Here is a 27,043-nt window from a genome sequence, read left to right on the forward strand (position 1 = left end):
TTCTGGATGGTCTGGAGTAGACAGGTAAGAATTGGAGAATACATTCATTTAGGAAATATTTGATTGTCTATAGGGTACCAGGATTTATAGTAGGAGGTACATACAAAGCAGTGAACAAAGACACTATCTTCTAGAACTATCCTCATTGGACACCTCAGAAATACCAGTGTCATGCCCGGTCAGTGTGGATCAGTGGTTGAGCGATGATGACCTATGAACCAAGAGGTCACAGTTTGACTTCCAGTCAAGGTACATGCCTATAGATAATTCTCTCACTATTGATGTTTCTCTCTCTCTTCCTTTCTAAAACCAATAAAAATATATTAAAAAGAAATGTCAGTGCCAGTCTGGCAGTACCACCTAGCCAACAACCCCCCAAGATCTGAATGCCAGCTCTGCAGGGCCTCTCTTCTAAGCTTCCAATTTCTGATAAACACAGACTTTTTCTTGTATTCTCCCAACCCCCTGTATGGTGCTTGCTATAGTTATGATCTCTATTACCTTAGTGTTTGTGTATCATTGCCTAACATTGCCTCAGTGCACTACCTACTTCAGAATGAATTTGAAGTAGGTTGTACAAAAGGCAACACTCCCAAGTCTATAGAGTTCTTCAGCTGTGTAACAATATCCTCTTGGTTTGATTCAGCCCTTCAGATGTTCATTAAAAAGCCAGATTTTCCCCCTGAAAATTAACTACTAGGGCTCTTCATATGGTTTCTTAGTATCTCCATCACTGAAGCATTTTAACTAATTGGTTAAATTTTTCAATTGACACTTCCTTTTTTTTAACTTAAAAAATATGTATTTTTATTTATTTTCGAGAGAGGAAAGGAGAGGGATAGAAACACTGATGAGAGAGAAACATAGATTGGCTGTCTCCTTCATGTCCCCTACTGGGGATACAGTCCACAACCTGGGCATGTGCCCTGACCCGGAATCAAACCGTGACCTCCTGGTCCATAGGTCATTGTTCAACCACTGAGCCATACCCCGAAAGGCAACACTATTTCTTTTTTTAAATATATTTCTTTATTGATTTTGGAGAGGAAGGGAGAAGGAGAGAGAGAGAGAAACATCAATGATGAGAATCATTGATTGGCTGCCTCTTGCACACACACCCCCTACTGGGGATCGAGCCCGCAACCCAGGCATGTGCCCTTGGCCGGAATCGAACCTGGGACCCTTCAGTCCGCAGGCTGGCGCTCTATCTACTGAGCCAAGCCGGCTAGGGCTACACTATTTCTTTTTTTCCAAGAATTCCTAACCATTTCCCATAGACTGGATCAGATATTCTCACTATAATCCAGAGAAATGTAGCACAAAGCCTATTGCAGTGATGGCGAACCTTTTGAGCTCGGCGTGTCAGCATTTTGAAAAACCCTAACTTAACTCTGGTGCCGTGTCACATATAGAAATTTTTTGATATTTGCAACCATAGTAAAACAAAGACTTATATTTTTGATATTTTATATATTTAAATGCCATTTAATGAAGAAAAATCAACCAAAAAAATGAGTTCACGTGTCACCTCTGACACGTGTGTCATAGGTCCGCATCACTGGCCTATTGTCACCCTTTTTCTTCAGCCTAAGGTGGTGGACGGGTGGTCATAGCTAAAAAGCAGAGCTAGGCCCCTGAAACCTCCTTACCCCACTTTCCTTTGCTCTTGCTACCTCTTCTATGCTTCTTCTGTAAGAGGATTCTTTACCAGTCAGTTTAAGAACAGCCCGGGACTTCTGGTATCCTAAACTAGAGTGCCCATTTCATTGCTCCTTGCTTTCATTGTTATTAGCTCTAGGCTCCTTGCAGTCCAGTTGCTCATCCTGGCTTGACTTCTGGGTAGAGATAAGAGAAAGACTGAGCATTCTTTTAATGCCTAATGCTAAAAGTGGGACTAAAACTTTTTTTAACCCAATGTTTTATCCTGTTATTAATATTGCATAGATACTGCAAAATATTCTCACCTAAAAATAAAGTCTCGTCATTTTCTTACCTCAAAATTACACTCCTCAGAGGAAATGATTAATACTGTATAGATCTTTCTGGACCTTAATCTGTATTTATGCCCATGTACTACCTTTTCAAGTTTTTATTTCAATATATTGACCTCATCTTTAAAAAAAAACACCAAAAAATTGCATTTAGGTATGTACTGCAACATATTCAATCTTCAATCATTTCCCTTTTGATATGACACTTTCTTTAATATTCATGTGTTATTCTAGATTGCAATTTTCTGGATATATATTCAAGAGGGAGCTAATGAATTGGGGTGTTTAGTGTAAGGGAAAAAATAGTGGCAGTTTCTACATGATCTGCCTTTATTCTGTCCCCCTTCATCCCTCAATCATTTCTAAATACTCTTGCTGCACAATGAAGGTGCGTAGTCCATCGGAATATAAATGGAAAGAGGTGAAATATGAAATAGACTGATACACCTCCTGAGGTTATATATCCCATCTTTGATTAAGCATAACACTGAGCAATTTATTCTAAGCACACTTATCTACTTTGATCCTTGCAACATATCTGCAAGCTATTATTATTTATTTTACAGGTGGTGAAACAGTATCAGAGAAATCCACTGACTACCATAATTGCAGAATATAACAAAATGCTCAAGTACCTTTGACTCCAGTGTCATGAACTTTCTAGGGTACCTTGTTGTCTCCCTGTTCAGAGGGCAATGTAACCAGATGGCTGCATTGACAGGAAGGAGCAGAGTCTGACTGTGAAAAGAAGCAGGGGGAGAAGAGTACTTCTCCACAGCCCTTGTCATGTTTCTCCTCAGCCACCTAGAAACTTCTGCAGTGCACCCTGAAGGTGTGTTTCTTAGGCTGCAAATGAGAGTGGAGCATGGGTTTAACTATAAGAACAGGATAAGGAGCCCTGGCCATGTGGCTCAGTTGATTGGAGCATCATCCCATATATCCACCCATAAAAAAAAAAGGTTGAGGGTTCAATTTCTGGCCAGCGCACATACCTATGTTCGATCCCCGGCAGGGGCAAATACGGGAAGCAACAGATCCATGTTTCTCACATCCATGGGTTTTTTTTCTTCTTTCTCTAAAATCAATTTTAAAAATATCCCCCAGTGAGGATTCAAAACAAACAGGATAAAGATAAGTAGCTCTTCTTAGGGTAGGTTTAGTCAAGTGACTGCTAAAGAGTAGTCCACCACCACCACCTGGAAAATTCGGGATCCAAAGCCTTTGCTTCTCTCTGTCGTTGGTTGCATTGACAGGAAAGAGCAGAGTCTGATTATGAAAAGAATCAGACTTGGTTAGCTTTGCCAATACTGCCACAGGTGACAAGGGTCAAGCCCATGGAGATCAAGAAGATGACTGTGTCACTAAGACCTTGAACTTTTTGAAACAGGCCAGGTTATGTAGTAGAAACACACAGTACTAATGTCTCAGTGGTTAAGCCCAAGAGTTTATTTCTCATCCCCACAAAGACCATTATAGGTCTGGGGACTCTCCAGACTGCTGTCCTGCCATGTGGGAGACACAGCATTCCAAACTGGTTTGATCTCATGGCTCCTCTCTCTGTATGTGCTTCCATGATTGAGGCGAGAAAAGGAGAGCACTGCAGAGTTCCGCACCATCAAATAAATGCTTCAGCCCAGAAATGAGGCTTCTGCTCACAACCCAATCAACAACCTGATGAGCCTAACTGCAAGGAGCAGAAAAGCATAACCATTTTCCTTTTTACTATTCACTAAAATACAAATTGCATGAGGATATGCATTTTTTCTCTTTTGTTCACTGCTATATCCTTGGTCTACAACAGTGCATGCCTGGGCACATATAACAGGCCCTCATCAAATTAAATGAATGAGTAGGGCTAGGAAGAAATCTACATGTATCTTGGGAGAAGAGACAGAGTCCCAGGAGTCTAAGGCTGAGGCTGTTGGGTAAGAGCTATGCAGACTAGAGATTCAGAGCCGGCCTTGATATAGAAATACTTGGTGTAGTTTATCTTAGGAATAAAATAAAATCCCACTGAGAGTGCCAGATAGTTCAGGTGATTTACACAGAAAAGCACTGAAGTCACAGACCAAACCAAGACAGCATATCCCTTACTACCAGGGCTCAGCTCCTGAAAGGAGCTGCAAGAGCCACCAATGCACCCTGGCTGGGTAGTTCAGTAGAGCGTCACATACAAGAATCAACCAATGAATTCATGAGTAAGTGGAACAACAAATTGATGTCTTTCTCTATCTCAAATCAATTAAAAAAAAGAGCCACAAATGCGTCTGCTCTTTTAATGTAGTCAGTCACCCAACATATTACTAGGGAGCAGGGAAAACACACACATTGATTGAGCCAGGCTGATAGGTGCTCTTCTTTCATCAACCCCTGAAATCCCCACATCAACCATGAGGTGTTTTCTCTGTTTCATTGAGAAAAGAGACTTGAGAGGGTTTCAGTAACCAATCAAGAAACAGGACTGTTTTATAAGCTAGAAATAGAAATAGATACAATGTCATTTAGGCTGGCTCCATGGACATAACATACAAAGTCCTGATAATCCTGCCTTCAGGTCTGACTGATGAAGCTAAGTGACAGCCAACAGACCCACTAGCTATGGGGTCTTGAACAAACCAAGTCCCTGAATATTTGAGCCCTAACTTCCTCATTTGTGAAATAACACATTTGGAACCTTTTTCCTAATACTACCTAAAACCTCTTAAAGGAACAAATCTGAGTCAAAAATAAAGGGTGAATTTTTAAAAATATATATTTTATTGATTTTTTACAGAGAGGAAGGAACAGAGATAGAGAGTTAGAAACATCGATGAGAGAGAAACATCGATCAGCTGCCTCCTGCACATCTCCTACTGGGGCTGTGCCCGCAACCCAGGTACATGCCCTTGACCGGAACTGAACCTGGGACCTTTGAGTCCACAGGCCAATGCTCTATCCACTGAGCCAAACTGGTTTCGGCAAGGGTGAATTATTAGAAAACCTACAGACTAGCCATGGCCGGTAGCTCAGTTGGTTAGAACATTATCCTGATATGCCAAGGTTGCAGGTTCAATCCCCAGGAAGGGCATACACAAGAATAAACCAATAAATGCATGACTAAGTAGAACAACAACTCGATATTTCTCTCTAAAACAAATTAAAAGAGCCTTAGCCAGTCTGGCTTAGAGTGTCAGCCTGTGGAATGAAGGGTCCCAGGTTCAATTCCAGTCAAGGGCACATGCCAGGGTTGCGAGCTCCATCCCTAGTGGGAGCGTGCAGGAGGCAGCCACTTGATGATTTTCTCTCATTAATGTTTCTCTTTCCCTCTCCCTTCCTCTCTGAAATCAATAAAAATATATTTTAAATAAAAAGAAAAAGAAAACTCACAGTCTAGAGAGATGGTCAGCAGTCTATCAAACTCTCCCAAAGCAACTGCTAATTGCTGCACTGGAGAAAACAGACACTGGTGGACCATGCCTGTTAAATAGATTGCAGTGTAAGACAACCAACATGGGTGTAGATCTTCCCAATTTGCCCACCACTGAGCATGAGTCCTCAAACATTTTTTTTGGAAACCTGGTCTTATGCTGACTGAATTCCCCCCATGAGCAGTGAGCCACAGAATCCTGTCTGCAGCACACAGTCCTATTCCCAAACATAAACTCTCTCCTTGTTCTTAAAAACAAAAGTCAAATTAATGAATAAACAAACAAAATCCTGAGAATTTGATCCTAAGCTCCAATTAATTTTATTTTAGACCTCAGGAAAGTGCTAATTTTTATGATTGTTTTATCCTATTAACCTTGTGAGGGAAGGAAACGATCTACTTTGTTTTGCAGGAAATTCTTTATTTATTTATTTAAGTTAGTGATAAAAAAAATTTAATGAGAAAAATCATTCACGGTACTTAAGGAGAGCAAGACTGGGTTTGTCTGAACTTGGGGTAACAAAACATGTTCATTCTCTTCCTTGACTGTTTGGAAAATAAGTTACGCTCTTAGAGAGAAAGCCATAGGGGTGAAGAGGAGAATGAAGTGGCCAGCCCAGTAGATGTCCTGAACCATCAAGAACTGCCCGGATCACCCCACCTTAGGTTACATCTAACACATACTCCATGGCTAAAAATTTCAACTGTTTCCATATGATCTACTAGAAATGTTTTCTTTTCTCAAATGCCATCAATGAGAGGCATAAGATATTAGTTATTTGGCAGATACCCTAGTGATGAAGTAAATATGATTCCATCACAGAAAAATAGTGCTAATAGGATTCAAGAGCTAAAGTAGCTAAAAAGTTCAAGGATTCACATGATGTCCAATGATGAGAGGAAGAAAGTACAATTTGGTTCTTGGAAAACTTTACAATAGAATTCATTTCTACCCTATGAGACTATTGAAATTGATTATCCTATTACCCTGAAGTAATAGTATGCAATAAAACAAGGATGTTATTGCTTTTGTTACAAAAGACCATGCTACAAATGTTTCTATCACATGTTTAAGAGTAGGTGGGAAAACCAACAATATTTACGTCTGTGACCACAGATGACTGATTCATAGTTTTGTGTACTATTTGAAGCTGAATTTGCTATATTGCCAGGTACAATCCCAGATTTTTCCCTCATTCAGAAGGTTTTTCAAACACCTTTTGCTAAGAAACTCCCCAAAGGGTGAGTAAAAATAGTAATAATACAACTACTATGTCCCCTGCAGAGTCCAGCTTGATTCCTTTCTGTGAAAGTTTATATCCCCAAATTTTCCACTGATGAAAAATTTTTCATGCTTCATAAATTTGCATTTTCATAAACTTTATGGTCAAGCTCCACTTGGTAAAATTCTTCAGCCTGAGGACATTGAACAAGCTTCCCTTCATTGGTGGTTTCTGGTGCCTGAGAAGGCTTGACCACCTGCTGAAGTTTCTCATGCATATGCTATAGGTGGCTTCTCCGGTGTTTAATAAGGTGGGAGTTCTGAATGAATTTTTTCCCACAGTCATGGCATGTGAAGGGCTTCTCTCCGGTGTGAGTTCTTTGGTGTGTGTGTAGATTTGAAGTTTGACCAAAGCTCTTCCCACACCATGAGCATTTATAGGGTTTTATCCCTTGGTGTGATGTGAAGTGCTTATTAAGATCTGAACTCCACCTAAATCTCTTATCACACTGTGGGCATTTATACGGTTTCTCTTCAGTATGAATTCTTTGGTGCTTAATAAGGCCAGAGCTAACGCTAAAGCTTTTCCCACATTCCTGACATTTAAAAGACTTCTCTCCTGCACGTTCTTTCTTGTGACGATCTATAAGTTTCAGTAGCTCCTGTCTCCAGGTTGAAAGTTTCTCTCTTTCCTTCACTGAAAAGTCTTGGTGCCATTTCCCCACCCTGTGTATATCACCATGATTTTCTTGGACTGCTGTTTTCTGAGGAACTTTCACTCTGTCCATTTTTGAAACTATGTCTCCTGGTGCTGGCATTTCTAAGTCAGAAAGGCATATAGATTGATGATTTTCAATGTCATTTTTGAGGTTTAACCCTGTTGGAATAAACATAAAAATCAACCAACTAAATAGCAGAAAGAAACCTCAAGAATAGAGACAAAAATTCAATGATAGCTCAATTTTAAAATATAAATAAGTAGAATCTTAAATTGTTAAGTCTTTGCAAAGACTTTTTTTGAGGGCACATTTCCCTTCTTCTCATGGTGTATTTATCTATATGCAGCACTCCAGGACTGTCCTTGAATTCCATGGATCCTTGAACTCATGGCTCTTTCTCTTGCTCTAGACAGGTCACTGTAGGTTTGGGGAACACAAATATGGCTATGAAATGGAAAAACTGAGGTCAAGGACCGCTAACTTAACTGTATCCATTAATTATAGACTATTTCAGGAACAACAAAGAACACTTTTACAGTTTGTTACCCCAAATGGTTAAATGAATAGACTCTCATATCAGATATCAGGTTGATACTACACTGCATTTGTGAATAGATATGCAAAGTGGAGATTAAGAAATAAACCTAGCTAGCTTGATTGATCAAAAGGACACAGTTCATGGGAATCTTGTGCACATTCCCCCTCTTCTGCCACCAATAATACCCCACACTTGACTGAGTTGGAATAAACTCCAGAGGCTGTAGGGAATGCAGGCTAGTTCTATCAACTCTTTAGGACTCACCCTGAATAACATCTGGTCTAGCGGAGTCAAAGTAAAGGCCAGTGGGGTGGGAATCATATGCATAAGTGATTGCTGTCATAATTATACTTTTTATTTAGCAGCCGAACACCAGATACTAAACTGGTATTTCTACCACTCATAGCTCATTGGTTCACATCCCATTGAATGAAACAAACCAGAATCACTTAGTGGACTTTTTGTAATTATGTATTATCAAATATGAGATGTAGTCATCATTCAGTCTTTTAACATGTGTATCAAATGGCCATGGTGTGCCAGACACTCTCTATGAATAACAGATATAATGATGCATAAGCCAAAGTTCCCTAATCTCAGAGAATTTATCTGCTAGTGGGAGAGTGAGACATTCAAACATGAATAATCAAATGAAATGGCAGGAAATGATAAATGTTTTAAGAGAAACAAAAGCAGGGTAAGAGAGCATTTAAGACTCTACTTCCCGCCCTGCCAGTGTGGCTCAGTGGTTGAACGTCAACCCATGAACAAAGAGGTCCCCGGTTTGATTCCCAGATCAGGTTGTGGGAATCTATCTTTGCCTATCTATTGATCAATGTTTCTCTCTCACTGATGTTTCTCTCTATCCCTCTCCCTTCCCCTCTCTCTCTAAAATCAATGAAAACATTATTTTAAAAAAAACCACATACATTAAAAAAAAGATTCTGCTTCTATTAAGCTATTTGAGATACGGCTCTGTGGAAGGCCTCTTTGAGAAAGTGATATTTGAATTGACCTACAAGTGAGAGTTTTGCCATGTGGCAGAAAAGTGTGCTGGGTAGAGGGAAGCCGAAAGTACAAATGAGCATGGCAAGTTCAAAAAACAGCATTAAGAACAGTGTGGCTAAAGAGAACTGAACAAGGGCACTAGTAGCCCAGGGGAAGGAGGTTATAGAGGCCAGATTGAGAGAGTACCGAAAGCCTTTGTAAGGAGGCTTTATTTTATTCTAAATGGATGAGAAGTCATCATAAGATTTTGAAACAAGAAAATGTCATCATCAGATCAGGTTTTAAAAGACTCTGGCTGCTGCATGGAAAACAGATGATGGGAGGGCAAGGCTGATGGCAGGAAGAGCTAGTTAGAAAGTGAATGAGGTAAACCTGGTCAGAGATGGCTTAGACCCGATGTTAACAGCACAAGATGAGACATGGTTGGACTCGCACAATACTGTGAATGTGGACTCAAGAGGACTAGTGATGCATTAGTAGTGGGATATGATGGCAAAATCAGAGTAAACGACTATATTTTTCTTGCTCTGAGCAACTGGGTGAATGAAGGTGCCCTTTACTGAGTAGAGAAAGATATGAGAAGAGCAGGTTTGTGAGGGAAGAGAGAAAGGAGGTCAAAAATTCTATGCAGGACAAGGAAGGTGTACTTGAAAGGAGCTCCAAAGTGACCTGCACTCACCTTTTCCTGTCCACACCATCGAGTGGAGAACCAACCAGCTCCTGGAACAGACTCTCTCACAAGAGTGTGCATTCCCCGTAAGTTGAAAACATGACATATCACTCAACTTCTACACAAAGGGGAGAAACTTTACCTAGAGAGATGACAGTCGCATAGTTTTCTTGCATTACGTCATTGTAGAGGGCCTTCTGACTGGAATCCAGTAACTCCCATTCTTCCGGGGAAAAATACACAGCCACTTCTTCAAACGTCAACAAGCTCTAAAGAAGAGAATGGGCTTCAGCTCAGTACTGGCCACTCCAGAAGTAGTTCTAACATCTGGCCCATGAACTGCATGATAGGCTGAAGGCATTAACAGCACATGATTTTTTTGTTTTGTTATTAAATTCTTTTATTGATTGATTGGAGAGAGAAAAAAGAAAGTGAGAGGAGGGACACATTGATTTGCTGTTCCAGTTATTTATGCATTCATTGATTGCTTCTTGTATGTGCCCTAATCGGCGAATCGAACCTGCAACCTTGGCATACTGGGATGACACTCTCAACAACTGAGCTACCCCACCAGGGCCCAGTACATGTTTTGTTGTGTGTGTGTTTTTTAAGTGAGAAGGCAGAAAGCAAGGAGGCAAGGGATCAGCAAACAGTCCATGAGGTGTCCAGTTCCCCAGGAAAAACATCTGGGCTAACATGCCTCTGAGCACCTGCTGGGCAGTGTCGGTCTCATGGGCAACAGAGAAAAGCTCAAAAGCAAGGCTCACCTGGGACTCAGGCAAGATGAACTCAGGTGCCACTCTCCAGTCTTTGGTATTTGTCTGCTCAGGAAATTCTAGGATCTGGTGAGTAGGCATAGCTATGGATGGAAAAGAGCCATCAGAAATTTCTCTCACTTCTATGCACATCCTGAGCTCATTTCTAAAATAAAGATCTTGATTCTTTCAGTGTGGTGACCATAAGTGGCCTTATCATTGTTAATAAGAACCAAGTATCTATCAACCCCAGAACAGGTTGCCTAGTTTTCATGAAGCTAAAACAAAAATCCTTCTTATTTTCCTCTTATGACAAACTAGAGGCCTGGTGCACGGATTTGTGCATATTGAAAGGAAATTAATTAGAAGAAATATTTTAATATCGCTATTTGCCCTTTCTCTATAATAGAAGTGTCAATCAAATTCACGATCGACAATGACAGATTGAAACACATGTGTACGATTGGCGCCAGAAAGTTTTATATGTATTGCGCATGCGCGAGTCAACTTAGCCTTTTATATATAGAGAATAAACTTGCTTAATTAGATCTGCTTTCTGATGTAGCTAAACTTTTTCCAGCCCAGTGAAGCACCCCAACTTCTCTTTCAGATAATTGTCAGCAACACAGCAGTAAATATCAACACGAAGCAGATTATTATTGTAGATGACACAAGGAGAATGGTAAAATATTTAACTGCAGCAGTGTTTGACTGTATTCTGCACAGTGAGAAAACCTGAAGTCATTTTCAAGGTCCACCATTTCTTACTTCTTTTTAGTCGGGTCAAGTTTCTAAATCTGTTTTCCAGCTAATGAAAAGAAAATAGGATTCCACCAAGTCTCCTATCTACCTACTACAGGATTTCTGTGAGGATCAAATGACATGAGGCACAGGAAGACGCTTCACAGACATTTGGTTAAAGTGTAAAATGTTTGCACCTGGCTCTAAAGCAAGTCATGTTCCTGGGCTGAAGAAACTCCAAGGAGGCTAGTCGCTAGGGAGAGGAAGCTGGGCGTTGCTATGTGACATCATTACCCTGCACCCACAGCACCCGTTTCTGGGCTGGGCTGTGGACTGCATTTTGTGCCATGGGGTCTCAGCAGCGTTGGATGCGATTTGGTGGGGTGTTGCAATGGGGCGGTGGCGAGGCCTGTGTCCCACTTGGGGGAAGCTGAGTGTTGGTTTGTCGGCACCAGATCTGTGGTGCCGCTTCTTTGTAAATGGCCAGTGCGCACCATGGCAGCTCCTGTGTTGAGCATCTGCCCCATGGTGGTCAGTGTGTGTCACAGCTACCAGTTGGATGATCAGAGGGACACTTAGCATACTGGCCTTTTATATATATAGGTAGTTCTGAATTAAGAAAAATTTAATGGATTTGAAAATGAAATTCTGAGGGACTCCAGTGTACAGTAGATGTATTTTTTATCATTTACTTATTTTCATGGTACACAATTATAGTTCACATACTGCCACTGACAGCCCATTTGTGATCCCAATTCCTTCTGTGATTTGAGGATGGGGTGGCCCAATCCTCCACTTTGCTAAGGAACAGTGTTCATGGTGTTATTACCAGGGTCTTCTGGTTTGGATATTTCTGTACCTTAGGTCAATCCCCACCTTCACAACAGCTGGTCTATTCTAAGGCCATCTGTGAGGGGTGGGGGTAGGGGTAATCATAATTGCTAACATGACTACATTTGCACATCCACAAAGCTGGGAACCCAGAAAGTGCTCACAATGTTCTGGCTGGACAAATTACTATGACAGCTCCCAGCAGAAAGAAATTATCATGAAGCTCCTTACCCCTCTCACACATAGGCTCAGTTTCTTTATGAGTATTCCTGCTCAGCTGTTGTAGATCCTGATATTCATTCCAAAATTCTTCATCCTGGGACCTGCCCACTGGCTGGGACTCTGCTGGCTTCAATTTGAAGTCTGAGGTCTCTACTGTTTCTCCCAAGAGCACTGCCTCCTTTCCCAGCACATGGACTGCAACCTGGAAATAATTCCCATCCATGTTACCAGAATTACTTGAGGCTTGGGGCTTGTGGAAGAGGAGAAAGCAAATAGTCCAGATTGTGGGAAGTGTGAAAACACCCACCCATTTTCCACAAAGTCTGGGAAATTTAGGATAAAAGGAAAAAGATGTGGCTACTGCCAGCCCTTCAACAAAGTAGCCTGTACATACAGCCTAGCTCAGACCACTAGCAGAGTTGTGAGGGCCACCTGTGTTCCTGCTGTCTTGACAGCCTCTTTCTCTTCATTTTGATCCCCACTGCAGTGATTCATCTTATACTTTTCTCAAAAGATTAAAAATTTTAACTGTCCTATCAACCAGATTTTCTCTATGATTAGAGAATGTTGATAAAATGGAGAAGGGGGAGGAATGAGCTTGGTTCCAACATCCTTCTAAATGATTTGACACCAAACATATGTCCTGCCCTGTAGTCTTTAAATTTTTTCTTAATATACATATGTGTTGTTGTTTTTTAATTGATTTCAGAGAGAGGAAGAGGGAGACAGGGATAGAAACATCAATGATGAGAATCATTGATCGGCTGCCTCTTACACGACCCCTACTGGAAATCAAGCCCACAATCCACCATGTGCCCTGAGTGAGAATCGAACCGTGACCTCCTGGTTCTAGGTTGAGTCTCAAGCACTGAGCCATGCCAGTCCGGCCTGTCCTGTATTCCTGACAGTAGACCCGAAGCCAGCTGATATGCTGCCACCTGCCCAGGGGCATACCCTGGATTCCCACTCACCAGATGAGCCAAGAACCAACCCCTAAGGGAGGGCAGTGCAGGGTCTTTACTATGGCATACAGGACACTATCCCACAACATCTTTCTTATCTCAGCCACTCTGTTGGGATTTCCAAACCTTGATTTCCCTTTCTTCTTTTCCTCTTTGTTATCTTCTCTCTTTTGTTCTCTAAGTATAATCCATTTTTGTTCTCCCTGTTACTCTCCAACTCCTTGTTGCCCTTTGTTTCTAAGAACTTAAGATCCATCCCATAGGTTAAGCCAGACTAACTAAGTTTATTACCCTCAATACACCCTGCTCTAAAGAGGGAAAAACACCAATTCTTTTTGTAAGGCCATGGAAGTCTCTGCCAGGGTCTCTGAAATCTGTGGAATAACTATTGCTATATGTCTGTGGTCTCTGGTCCTGCCTTAAATGGTCCAAAGAAACAACAGATCACTGACCTAACTCATCTTATTTCTCAATTACATGCCCCTACACCCCAAATATCTACCTTCATCCTATTTCTTTGTTATTTATCAGGAATTTTTCTTCTCACCCATTTCCCATTTGAGCAGATTCACTCTATGCAAGTGGTATACCAAGGCCACAGCTTCCTCAATGCTCTGTAGATGGTGCTTCTTTATCTGGGGATTCGTTATCCCTGGGCAGGATGGGCAGGAACTGCTAGCAGTTCCAAGATCTGCTCTTCTGAGTAGACCTCTGGCCTCAGTATAATTCCTGAAGTTGGCCAACAGCCACCTGCTTCATGACAGTGGAAGCTGTGGAAGTGCCCTCCAGCTGAGACTGTCCATTTGTGCTGTATATTTCTCACTCCCAGTCACAGGTCCCTTAGTCTCCCACAGAGCCCTGATTCTAATGCTCAGCCACCTTCAGACTTACTGTCATTATGCTCTGGAACAGTTTGCTCCTGTGTTGGACACACCACGAGCACTAACTTTGAGAACAGAGGCCCAGTCTGGTCTGGAACAAAAAAGGATCTTCTTCCTAAGTCACTGAGGGCAGAAAAAAAGTACGGGTAATAAGAAGGTCACGCGAACTTTACTACTTGCTACTTATTATAAGAAAATGAAGAAAAAACATCCTGCCTTGTCTATATCAATCAACTGCCAGACCCTTTCTCTCCTTTTATTTACAGCACAGCTCACTGAAGACAAATGCGAAGTGATGACTGCTTTAAAAAATAAAAAAATTTTCATGACCAGCTGGCATGGCTCAGTGGTTAAGCATCAACCTATGGACCAGGAAATCCTGGTTCGATTCCCAGTCAAGGCACATGCCTGGGTTCTGGGCTCAATCCCCAGTAGCGGGTGTGCAGGAGGCAGCCAATCTCTCATCACTGATGTTTCCATCTATCTCTCTCTCCCTTTCTCTCTCAAATCAATAAAAATATCTATAATAAAAGCATAATATGCTAATTAGACCAGAGGTCCTTCCAGATGTCCTTCCTTCTGGACAAAGCCGCAGCAGGTGGGGGCGAGGCAGAGGCGGCAGAGGCCCCCAGCTACCGGCAGGCGGGGGCCCGGGCCAAGGCCCTTGCACAACTTTCGTGCATCGGGCCTCTAGTACTTTAAATAAATTTCAAAAAAGGTTGTTGGGTGAGCCCTGTCCGGGTAGCCAAGGTTGTGGGTTCAATCCCTGGTCAGGGCACATAACAAGCATCAATCAAATAATGCATAAATAAGTGGAACAACAAACAATTAAATGTTTCCCTCTAAAATCAATGGATTTTTTATAAAGTTTGGTGGGTGTTAAATTTGGCACCCACTGGCTCCAAAGAGTTTGGGGATTATCAAAAGAGTTCATTGATATGGCTTCTATCTCATCTTCCCAATGTCAAAAGATTTAAACATACTGAGTTTTTCTTACATTTTAAATATTACCCTAGTCTGCTTTTAGTATAAGGGTGTAACTTCTATGACCCTATATCAGTGATGGCGAACCAATAACACAGGTTCTCACACGCGAACTCATTTTTTTGGTTGATTTTTCTTTGTTAAATGGCATTTAAATATACAAAATAAAAACCAAAAATATACGTCTTTGTGTTACTATGGTTGCAAATATCAAAAAATTTCTATATGTGACACAGCACCAGAGTTAAGTTAGGGTTTTTCAAAATGCTGACACGCCGAGCTCAAATGGTTCGCCATCACTGCCCTATATCCTCTTGAGATAATGGAAGCCTCCACTTCATGGAACATCTGAGATTCTCATGAACACTGGCAGGAGAGTTGAGACAGTGAGACCAGAGTAGAAGGAAAATAATTAGGCAAAAAGTAGCTTTTCTTCTCAGAAAGCATCCCCCAATTAAGTAATGAGATGCTCAACATTCCTCATATGAACGGGGTGGGTCCTAGCTGGTTTGGCTCAGTAGTTAGAGCAGGGTCGTGGGTTCGATTCCAACGTACCTTGGTTGCAGGCTCATCCCCACCCACACACACATCGATGTTGCTCTTTCTGTCTGTCCCTAAAAAATCAATGGGGGAAAAATATCCTTGGGTGAGGATTGGAAAAAAAAAAACACACATACATGAAAGGAACTACGGAGAAGATTTATACCTGTATTTTAAAATGTGTTTACTTCCACTAGGAAAAATCACAGCCGACCTTTCTTTACAAAATGTATGTCCAAACACCAAGTCGTAAAAAGGGGGAGAAGGGCAGTTGGTGATGATTAGGCTGACCCTTCTGCTGACTTTACGTTTCGAGGGTCTTTCAGACTTCTAAGGAGCCTACGGAGAGCTTCCTAAGCCTCCCTCTCCCAAAGGTGATGCAGCAGAACCCGCCCGAGCTTCTGTGCAGGATGCACGGTTCACAAATGAATGGCCGGCTCCTCGCTGTGCACCGGCCCGGGAGGCCCGGGGACGCGTCCTATGCTTTTGCATCGGGAGAAAGTGACGCTGAACTAAGGTTCTCCGACTGTTAACATCAGTCCGCAAAACACACACACACACACACACACACCACCACCACCACCAACAACCAAACCAACCCAAACACGCCAGCAGGGCGGGATCGCGGCTTTTCCGGAGGGCAGTCGGGCCCCGGAGTCGCTGCGCAAAGGGCAGAGAGCGGGACCTCCGGGGCCTGACGGCCGGCGCCTGGCTCTGGCCGCTCGGCCACGAGAAATGGCGTCTCTCCTCCAACCGCCTGCCGCGGCCGCAGGTCTCCGGGACTCCGCAGCCAACTCCAAAGGGAAAGCGGTTCCTGGTTACCTGGGATACCGGTAGCTCGGTCTCTAAGAGGCCCCTCCCTCTTCCTACGGCTCAACCGCAAAACCCGCCGCGCGACGCTCGGGGAGCCGCGAGGGCCGAGCTGGGGGGTCCGCTCAGGGTCGGGGCGCAGGCCGACAAGCCCCTCCGCCCACAGGAGGCCGTGACTCCTGGCCTCGGCCCCCCGCGCTGCTACCGGAAGCGAAAGCCGAGCGCTTCCGGCCAGGCCCGGTGCCGCTCCCCCGAGTCGCCAGCCCCGCGACACCAGGACCCGCTGAAGAATCGGGCTCACCCCCCAGTCAGCGTGGCAGCCCCGAATTAATGCCCCCGAGTCTCCCAGCCGCCGCGCCCACAGTCGCCTCCGCGCGGCCCGGCAGCGCGTGTCGCCCTCTCGCGGTGAGCTGTTGGGCGTCGTGCTGCGAGGTCAGGAACGGGTCCTGATAGACAACGACCTCGGGAGACCGGTAGTGGGGCCGGGACATCTCGGGAGACGTTAGAGCTGGTTGTGCCAAGAGCTGTGCCTGCAGCCCTGGAGCACAGCGCACGCTCACAGCCTCCGCTGGGGGAGGACTTTGCATGTTTGGAATAGAACGGAGGGTTTGTGGCCAGAGCTTCAGGGTCAGGGGAAGGGTGGGATGGGAGAAAGAGAGAGGAAGGCGGGGCCCGTTATGCAGGGCCTTTCAGGCTGGGACGAGGAGTCTGGATTTCATTCGGTGCGCAGTGGGAAGCCACTTTGGAGTGTTAACAGGGATGGACATGATCTTACATTTTAAAAAGATCTACCGGATTCTGTGTAGATGAGAATGGATTAGAGAGTCCAGCAGGTGGAGCAAGATTTCAAATTAGTTAATAGCGCATCAATAGAGTGAAGATCCTTTGTTTGTTCTGTTACTTCAGAATCAGTTGTATTAATGTGAACATGTTTACCCTGAGCTTCTGCATAGCAGTTCTTCATGTACTTGAAGACATTAAGCCCCTCCCGTGGTCGGCAAACTGCGGCTTGCGAGCCACATGCGGCTCTTTGGCCCCTTGAGTGTGTCTCTTCCACAAAATACCACGTGCAGGCGCGCACGTACAGTGAGATTGAAACTTGGTGGCCCATGCGCAGAAGTTGGTATTTTGTGGAAGAGCCGGTATTTTAGACGGTCTAGCGGTCCAGTGATGGCGAGCCGGTATTTTAGACGGTCTAGAGGTCCAGTGATGGCGAACCTTTTGAGCTCAGCGTGTCAGCATTTTGAAAAACCCTAACTTAACTCTGGTGCCGTGTCACATATAGAAATTTTTTGATATTTGCAACCATAGTAAAACAAAGACGTATATTTTTTATATTTATCTTATATATTTAAATGCCATTTAACAAAGAAAAATCAACCAAACGAGTTCGCGTGTCAGAGGTCATAGGTTCGCCATCACTGGACTCTAGCCCATCCAGCTTAATCTTTTTCAGAATACATTTCTAGTATTTTTGCTTTTTATGAAGCTCTATTTTATGTTTTTACTTGTTTCAATGTTTTCGGAAAAATCTTTAAAATTTTTCTTAATTTGGGTGAAATTCATGTAACATAAAATTAGCCATTTCCAAGTGAACAATTCCATGGCATTAAGTACAATAACACTGTTCCAAAGCATTGGAATCCCTCCAAAGGAAATCCTGTATCCATTAAGCAGTTGCTCCTTGTTCTGTATGGATTTGCCTAGTCTGGACATTTCATAGAATTAGAATCCTAAAATATGTAACCTGTTGTGTCTGGCCTCTTTCATTTAGATACCATGAGACACTAACTAGCAAAGGGGGGAACAAATCAGGAGTCACACAAAAGGTTCACCATGGGAATCTTAGGAGACCAGGACTTTCCTGTCTGTTGTCAATGAGCCTCAGTTTTATGAGAAACCCCGGGTACATAAACACAGCAGCCAGCTATAGAGGGAATTAGTTCTTCTGTGAATGAAGTTTCCACTGCACTCAGGAGTAGTGCCAAACATAATTCAGAAGCCTCTGGGACAGTGGCTGTCAAGAGCCCTGTGCCTTTCAAGAGAAGATGGAAGATCTGCTGTCCTCATAAGGCTTCTCCAGTTCTTCTAGGACAGTGATGGTGAACCTTTTGGCTCGGGGTGTCAGCATTTTGAAAAACCCTAATTTAACTCTGGTGCCGTGTCACATATAGAAATTTTTTGATATTTGCAACCATAGTAAAACAAAGATTTATATTTTTGATACTTTTTTATATATTTAAATGCCATTTAACAAAGAAAAATCAACCCAAAAAATGAGTTTGCAATGTCACCTCTGACACGCGTGTCATAGGTTCGCCATCACTGTTCTAGGAGCTTGGCAGAGACAGCTGTTGAGGCCAAAGGGACGAGTCAACGCCCATGGAAGTGGAATGGAGAGGGGTGTGAGGACAGTGGAGGACCAACACAGCTAAAACTGGACGGCAAGCAGCCAGTCCTGGAAACTGGGAGGTCTGGCACTTACAGCCTGCTCCAGAGCCACTTGTTTGAGGACCTCTCTGTACGTATCCTGGTACTGATTGCTTATTAGCAAACAGCTCCCCCAAGCTAGGTCTTGTCTTCTAGCTATAAACTGAATGCTTCCTGTTCCCTCACTGTTGGGGGTACACTGGGATAAGACGTATAGTGGAACCCAACATAAAGCCATTCAGTTGGCCATGTGCAGATTATACATATAGGAGAAAGTAGTACCTAAACCCGTATGTTGTCTGGGTAGTCTAGGGGATTTTGTTTCAAGTTGTGAAATTGGAAGGCCAAAGTCAGGTATGTTACTATCACCAAAGTAATGAATTATCTGAGTAGATGTTATATCTAGAGTTTGTCAGTAGAACATAAAAGAATGAAGGTGAGCCCTAACCGGTTTGGCTCAGTGGATAGAGTGTCGGCCTGCAGACTGAAGGGTCCCAGGTTCGATTCCAGTCAAGGGCATGTACCTTGGTTGCGGGCACATCCCCAGTAGGGGGTGTGCAGGAGGCAGCTGATCAATTTTCTCTCTCATCGATGTTTCTAACTCTCTATCCCTCTCCCTTCCTCTCTGTAAAAAATCAATAAAATATATTTTAAAAAAAAGAATGAAGGTGACATTGGCCTGGGGAATGAATACTGCATTCTCTGTGGAAGGTGGGTGATGTCCTAGAAGGTGTCATCATGTGAATTCAAAAGGCTGTCATTAGTCTAGGAATCAGGTCCCATTGCAACTGCAGGGTAATGGAACAGAATAAGAATGGTCAAGAGTGTGGGAGCAGAGGGTGGGTTTCATTTTTAGTTTGGGTATTTAGGGTACTCCTCATGGAAAAAAATGATATTTGAACAAAGACTAGGAGGAGAAGGAATGAGCCATGTGGTTCTCTAGGGAAGGAGTGTAACTGACAGCGAGAATAGCCAGTGCAAAGGCTCTGAGGCTGGAGGGGAGCCTGAGCAAGGAGGCCACTGTGACCTACTGCAGACTGAGAGACAAAAAGGGTAATAAATGAGATCCATGAGCCAGATCATGTAGGGCAGTGCCTTTGGAAGTGACATGAACTGAAATTGAAAGTAAGTATTTAGAAAATTTTAAAGCAGTTTGACATTGCTGTACTACCCAACTGAATTTTTGTTGTATTTTTAAAAAATGTTTTTTCACAGATCATTTGAGAATCACTAAGAAAGGGCCTTGAGTCCCTACATAAATAATTTTGTAAGGACTTGGACTTTCTGAGTTATAAGGAGGTAGCCTTGCAGGGGAGTAATAGTTTTAAAGTAACTTTGAATATTTCAATTTGTTTGGTACTTAACTCAAACATTTGTTTACATCTCATGTTACAGAAACTTTTACCAGACAGTGGCCTCCTTGAAGGCGGATTCCATGTCATATTCATATTTGCATTTCTCGGAAACTAGCATAATGGACATTCAATATGTTAGTTGAATTGAATGAAAAAGGAGAGGGGCCATATTGACTGCTGGGTTGAAAAAAGATGGTAGGAGGTCAAGAGTGGAATCAAGAAGACCAGAGTAGCCCGAGCTAGTTTGGTTCAGTGCATAAAGCATGGTGCTGTGGACTGGGGGGTCCTGGGTTGGATCCCCAGTGAGGGCACATCCCCAGTAGGGGGCCTGCAGAAGGCAGCCGGTCAATGATTCTCATCATTGATGTTTCTTTCTCTCCCTCTCCCTCTCTCTCTCTCTCTCTCTCCCTCTCTCCCTCTCCGTTCCTGTCTGAAATAAACAAAATTATATTTTTTTAAAAAAGAAGAAGACCAGGGAAACCCAAAACAATATATAGATTCAATGCAATCCCTATAAAAATACCAATGACATTTTCACAGAAATAGGACAAATAATCCTAAAATGTATATGGAACCACAAAATACCCTTAATATCCAGAGCAATCTTGAGAAAGGACAAAGTTGGAGGTATCATGCTACCTGAAACCAAACTATACCACAAACTATAGTATAATCAAAACAGCATGGTACTGGCATAAAAAAAGACACAGATCAATGGAACAGAATAGAAAGCCCAGGAATAAACCCACACTTATATGGCCAATTAATCTATGACAAAGGAGGCAAGAATATACAAAGGGGTAAAGATCATCTCTTCAATAAATGATGCTCGGAAAACTGGACAGATAACCATAAAACTCCTAGAGGAAAACATAAGGAGTAAACTTTCTAACATTGCTCTAAGTCAGTGGTCGCCAACCGGTGGTCCGCAGACCACTGGTGGTCCGTGAGGTTCAAAATGTTGGCGACCGCTGCTCTAAGTAATATTTTTTTGGATATGTCTCCTTGGGCAAGAGAAACAAACAAACAAAATAAACAAATGAGACTACATCAAACTAAAAAGTTTTTGCACAATAAAGGAAACCATGAATAAAATGAAAAGACAACTTACTGAATGGGTGAAGATATTCATCAATAATACATCTGATAAGAGGATAATATCCAAAATGTACAGGATGAGGTAAAAGTAGGTTTACAGTTGTGAGTACACAAAACACAGTTTATTCTTGTATTATTATTTCTTAATTATTGTATTATTTATTTGTATTATGTAAAGCTATTTTTGCCCACTCCTGTATATACAGTAGAATATTACTCGGCCATTAAAAAAAAAAAAAGAATGAAAATCTTACCATTTTCAATGACTTGGATGGACCTAGAGGGTCCTATGCTAAGTGAAATAAGTCAGACAGAGAAATACAAATACCATATGATTTCACTTATATGTGGAATCTAAAAAACAATAAATGAACAAATAAACACATTTATAAACACAGAGAACAAATGGATGGTTGCCAAATGGGAGGAGGTTTGGGAGGTGGTGAGTAAAGATGAGGGGTTAAGAAGTACAGATTGGTTGTTATAAAATAGTAACAGGGATATAAAGTACAACACAGGGAATATAGTCAATAATATTATAGTGACCATGTATGGTGCCAGGTGAGTACTATACTTATGGGGGGGATCAATTTATATGTTATATAAATGTTTAACCACTATGCTGTATATCTGAAATGAATATAATACTGGTTGTCACCTGTAATTGAAAATAAGCTAAAAAAACACACACACAAAGATGCAGCTATGGTGTAATTCTTATATGAGATGGTGGCTCAGAACAGAGTGGACTAGAAGGGGTGATGATAGAGGCTGTGTGCCCCTCAGAGAATCACAACCAGATATAATCAGAATGCATGTGCTGGACTAGCTCTAGCCAAATGAGTCCTCATCAACTGACCCAGATGGGCACCCCTTAAAAGGAATGCTGGGCCTCAGCTGGGTGCAGGAGTGTGTGCTGAGGGATCTCACATCACCAGCCAGCCTGAACTGCTCTCCTCAGACTGCTCTCCTTAGAATAACTGCTTATTCTAACCTTGGGATAATAACTGATTTAGTTTCTTGCTTCTACAAAGATGACAGGAGATGTAACAGATGGTGATGGGCAGATCAGGTGGTACTCAGGCATCAGAAGTGGGATTAGGCAGAAGTCCCCTATGATCATCTCTTCTTTCCTCTGAATCTTTGCTTGCCTCCAAGTCTTGCCTGTTCACCATATCCTCTTATGTGGCCACACCCCCTCAGGGATTCCCACCAGTGTGGAGATAGGCAAGCACTATCCTTATTGAATCCTCTTTCAGGGAAAATGAGTGGGATTCAGGATAATTAAAGAGAAATACAAAGAGCAGCTTTAGTAAATACACTACAATCTTTCTCAGTTGAAGAGGATATCTTGTCTGTGATATTGAAAGTTTTTGTTTTAGGAAAAATGCCCACAGTGAGATACCTTCCAGGAATGATGGTAGCCAGTTGTAGCATTGTTTGAGAAATTCGTATGTTGGGTTGCTAAAACTCTGCATTTAGGTATCCAATCCTTTCTGATATGATCCCTGTGTTCTTTGACCATTGGTGCAGGTATACACTGGGGAAATGAGACCAAAATACTCCTGGCCACTCCCAGCAATTCTGTTTCATAACTCCAGACCCATCAGCAGAATATCCAGATCTACAGGCTGTGCAGGAACAACTCCAGGAGCAGGGTTTTCTGAGGACCCCATAGCAGTGTCACACCAAATTCAAAAGCCTATAATCAGGTTACTGCAAAGTGAGGAGAGATCGTTTGCCTGGCCTTATATCTTTTATGAGGAAATGGATGCCCTTTCAAGCTTCTCTGAACCTCTTGTGGCAAATGATGCTGTTTCTAGCCAAGAGGGAAATTACATGAAGTTTGGAGAGCTGAGTCAGCAGAACAGGGAGTCCACAGAGGTTGGACAAGGTACCACTAAAAATAATATAGCCAGAGATGAAAAGGACTACAGGGTTGCTGGGAAGGAAGTTAGGGGAGCTGACCTGCCAGTCCTGTGCCCAAACATACTTGGTAAGACTCTTTACTCTGATGGTCAAAGGATTGGAAAGTATACTTAGAAAGGGTGTTTCTGCTCTTGGCCTTGTCATCTTCTTGATGAATGACCATATACTTGCCAGAGAGTTTCGATTTTCATGGAGTTTAAGTATTATTTCCTTGCACTTTAGAGCCCAAATTTTGCATTTGCTGGTCTCATTCACAGAATCCATATCATTTTTTTTCTTCATGGAGTTTCACTTACTTTCCTTCCTTAGATTGCCAGTTAGGTCTCCTCTTCCCTCTTTTCATAACTTAAGTCTGTGCTTACCAGATATTCAAAAACTTGCTTTAACCCGGTTGGTGTGGCTCAGTGGTTGAACATCAACCCATGGACCAAGAAGTCACTGGTTCAATTCCTGGTCAGGGAACATGCAGGAAGCAGCCAATCTCATCCATGTTTCGATCGCTCTATCCCTCTCCCTTCCTCTCTCTCTAAAAATCAAGAAAAACATATTTAACACACACACACAAAGAAACTTGCTTTATTCTTGTTTCAGCTGCCCAAACTCAGAGTGACCTTTTATGATTCTGCTCGCAGAAGCTAGGCCATTCAAGAATTGAGAATACAGCCCTAACCGGTTTGGCTCAGTGGATAGAGCATTGGCTTGCGGACTCAAGGGTCCTGGGTTCGATTCTGGTCAGGGGCATGTACCTTGGTTGCGGGCACATCCCTAGTGGAGAGTGTGCAGGAAGCAGCTGATCGATGTTTCTCTCTCATTGATGTTTCTGACTCTCTATCCCTCTCCCTTCCTCTCTGTAAAAAATCAATAAAAATATATTAAAAATAAATAAATAAATAAAAACAATAAAAAAAGAATTGAGAATACACCTACAGACAGAATGACAGCTTACCTCTTTGCTTCAGTTTTGTCATCATGTCAGAATATCCCAAAAGATACAGAATAGGAGAAAAATGGGGGTGGGGTGTACAGTATATTTATCAGTGACCACAAGTTTGGAGCTAAAAAGTATTACAATTGGAAAATAAAAGTTAGGCCTTTCATTAGCAGAAGACTGACTGTGACTGAGTCACATGAAGAATTCCAATTAGGTATTCCCTCTTTATAGTAGTTTATTTGTAACTCTTTCCTCATTCCATTGTTTTCCTTCTCCAGAGTGCAATGTAATTTTCTTTCAGGTTCTGAGATGAAGAATGGGACTATAAAAGAGAATCTAAAATGGGATGATTCAGAAGAAGTAGAAATGAACAAGGATTTATAGAGAAATTCTAGTAGAAAAGTGTTTTGGCACTCTGAGCTAAATACAAGCAAGATGGGTGAACCAATGCCAGGAAAGCAACATAGACAGCGTCCAGGGGAGAATGAGGAGACAGCTCCATCCCAGGAAACTATATGTCACCAGAGACTTTGGACTTAGGAGAAGCCCTGGATACATCTTGTGTGTGGGAGAGAATGCTCCCAGAATTCTCCCTCCTCTCATCACCAGCTAGCCCCTGAACTGGAAAAGGCTTCAAATGTCACAAAATGGGCAAACACTTTATCCAGGTTTCTTATCTTGTTGGCTTCAGAGAATCCACACAGGAAAGAAGCCTCAAAAGCGCAGTGAATGTGGGAAAGGCTTCAGTGAGCACTCCATCCTAACTGCCCACCTGAGGACTCACACAGGGGAGAGACCATACCAGTGTGGGGAATGTGGGAAAAGCTTCAACCAGAGCTCCAGCCTCATTGTCCACCAGAGAACCCACACTGGGGAAAAGCCTTATCAGTGTACTGTCTGTGGGAAGAGAGTCAACAAATTCCCATTTAGCCCTCATTGCCAAGTCCACATTGTGGAGGGCCTGTACCAGCATGCCCAGTGTGGGAAAAGCTTCAAGAACAGCTCCTGCTTCAGTGCCCACCAGGAAACCCACACTGGGGAAATAAATAATGTGGGAAAATTATTATTTTCCCTCTTGGCTAGAAACAGCAGTAATAATATATTTTCCCACACTGGGGAAAAGCCACTGGAAGTGTGAGAAAAGCTTCACTAAGAATTCTTCCCTCATCTGCCATTGGGATATAGTACATAGAAGAGATACATTACAGGAAGCAAGAGATGTGACAAATATGTAGAAAACCTGACCAACTCCTTAGGTCAACATTTGTTTCTGAGAGCTTCCTTATTCTGTGGATAGTTCTACTAGCCAATCCCTGGCTTAGCAGTAAACTTGACAACTGGATCTCAAGAACCATGTCCAGGAATAGGAATCAGCCTAAGAATGCACAGCCCTCTTTCTATTTCTGCCCAGAACTTAACAATCCTGTCTCACTGTGGATTTCCATTTTGCTTTGAAGGAGAGAAGGCTCTAAAATCCGTAATTCCTGCCTGGCCAGTGTGGCTCAATGGGTTAGCATCAATCTATGAACCAAGAGGTTATGGTTCGATTCGTGGTCAGGGCACTGCCTGGGTTGCAGGCTCGATCCCCAGTGTGGGGCATGCAGGAGACAGCCGGTCAATGATTCTCTCTCATCATAGATGTTTCTGTCTCTCTCTCCCTCTCCCTTTCTCTCTGAAATCAGTAAAAATAAATTTTTTAAAAACCGCCATAATTCAATGTGGGAAACTATCCTTGCTCTGAACAAAGAACACATGGCTAGTGGCCTAAGAACTTTCTGGGCCATATCAGGGAAGAAATTCTTCCCCTCTCCTGGGGAGCACATCTAGAATTTTAACAACCTGGATCTATTCTAAACCAATAATTGACTTCTAGGCACCTACTGTTATATACTACTGTGACCTTCAGGGAAGATAACTATTCTGCAACACAGCCACCACCAAAAAAGGAACAGAAAGGAAGGATACATTAAACCATTGAGTAATACTAAATCTATGCAACCCAATCTTTTAGCAATCATAATATCTAATTTTGTAAGATTTCGCATTTTACCACCATCCCCAACCCAGTTCCTCGTTTCTTCTCCCTTAAAAAGTTTCTTACAGGGGGTCCCGGGGTCCTTCCACGCCTGCTTTGTCATTTCTTCGTTATCAGCCTAGCCCAGCCTCACCATGGCGGACGCCTTCGCAGGCACCTGGAAGCTGGTGGACAGCAAGAATTTCAATGACTACATGAAGTCCATCGGTGTGGGTTTTGCTACCAGGCAGGTGGCCAGTATGACCAAGCCTACCACAATCATCGCAATAAATGGGGACACGATCACCCTAAAAACACAAAGCACCTTCAAGAACCCAGAGATCAGCTTCAAGCTAGGGGTGGAGTTTGAGGAGACAACGGCAGATGACAGGAAGGCTAAGTCCACCGTGACGCTGGATGGAGGCAAACTTGTCCATGTGCAGAAATGGGACGGGCAAGAAACAAAACTTGTGCGGGAGCTCATGGATGGCAAACTCATCCTGACACTCACCAATGGCAATGTAGTGTGTACATGCACTTACGAGAAGAAGGCATGACCAGCCCACTGCTTCACTGACTGCTCCGCTGCCAATTGGCTACCCCTGGACTCAGCACCAGATTGCCTTGTCTTTTCCTCTGGTGTTTTGTATAAATCCACCTTGGGGGGGGGGGGAAATTCTTCTGGGGTCAGGTGCACCATCCTGGATACAGTTCCAGTTCCCATTGTGTTTGTCTGTCTTAACTGCATCCAAAGAGTGCTCTGAAGTCAATCAAGCAGAGCCAAGGCCAAAAAAAAAAAAAAGTTTTTTACAAATTTATAAGTATTATTATTATTACTGACTAAATAAAGGAGTTTCTCCCGCCACTTCCTTGGCCTTTGGTTGTAGTTTTCTCAATTAGAAACCTCACACTCATGTTGAAGTCTGCAGGATTCTGATAAGGATTTAAGTGTAGAACTTGCCTCAGGGCAGTAGGACATACAGAGACAAAATAAGGGACAGGAAAT

At 42.7% G+C, this 27,043-nt stretch overlaps 2 protein-coding genes and 1 pseudogene across 2 annotated transcripts; 2 read left to right on the forward strand and 1 right to left on the reverse strand.

Moving 5' to 3' along the window:
• Positions 1–3,421: 3,421 nt before the first annotated feature.
• Positions 3,422–16,131, reverse strand: LOC139009128 (zinc finger protein 75A-like). The gene is given in 7 exon segments (XM_070413162.1): positions 3,422–6,903; positions 6,905–7,496; positions 9,697–9,823; positions 10,322–10,413; positions 12,113–12,305; positions 15,486–15,544; positions 16,070–16,131. Coding segments are annotated over 5 exon segments (981 nt in total). The 5' UTR covers positions 12,126–12,305; positions 15,486–15,544; positions 16,070–16,131; the 3' UTR covers positions 3,422–6,746.
• An 8,068-nt stretch (positions 16,132–24,199) lies between these two features.
• Positions 24,200–25,976, forward strand: LOC139009127 (zinc finger and SCAN domain-containing protein 32-like; annotated as a pseudogene).
• Positions 25,977–26,093: 117 nt separating this feature from the next.
• Positions 26,094–26,687, forward strand: LOC139009129 (fatty acid-binding protein, heart-like). Its single transcript, XM_070413163.1, has one exon. The coding sequence runs from the start codon at positions 26,193–26,195 to the stop codon at positions 26,592–26,594; it is 402 nt and encodes a 133-aa protein (XP_070269264.1). The 5' UTR covers positions 26,094–26,192; the 3' UTR covers positions 26,595–26,687.
• Positions 26,688–27,043: the final 356 nt, after the last annotated feature.

This window comes from Myotis yumanensis, unplaced genomic scaffold (assembly GCF_028538775.1).
Source record: "Myotis yumanensis isolate MYYU_CA2020_CCGP unplaced genomic scaffold, mMyoYum1.0.hap1 SCAF_4, whole genome shotgun sequence".
Classification (NCBI taxonomy): domain Eukaryota; kingdom Metazoa; phylum Chordata; class Mammalia; order Chiroptera; family Vespertilionidae; genus Myotis; species Myotis yumanensis.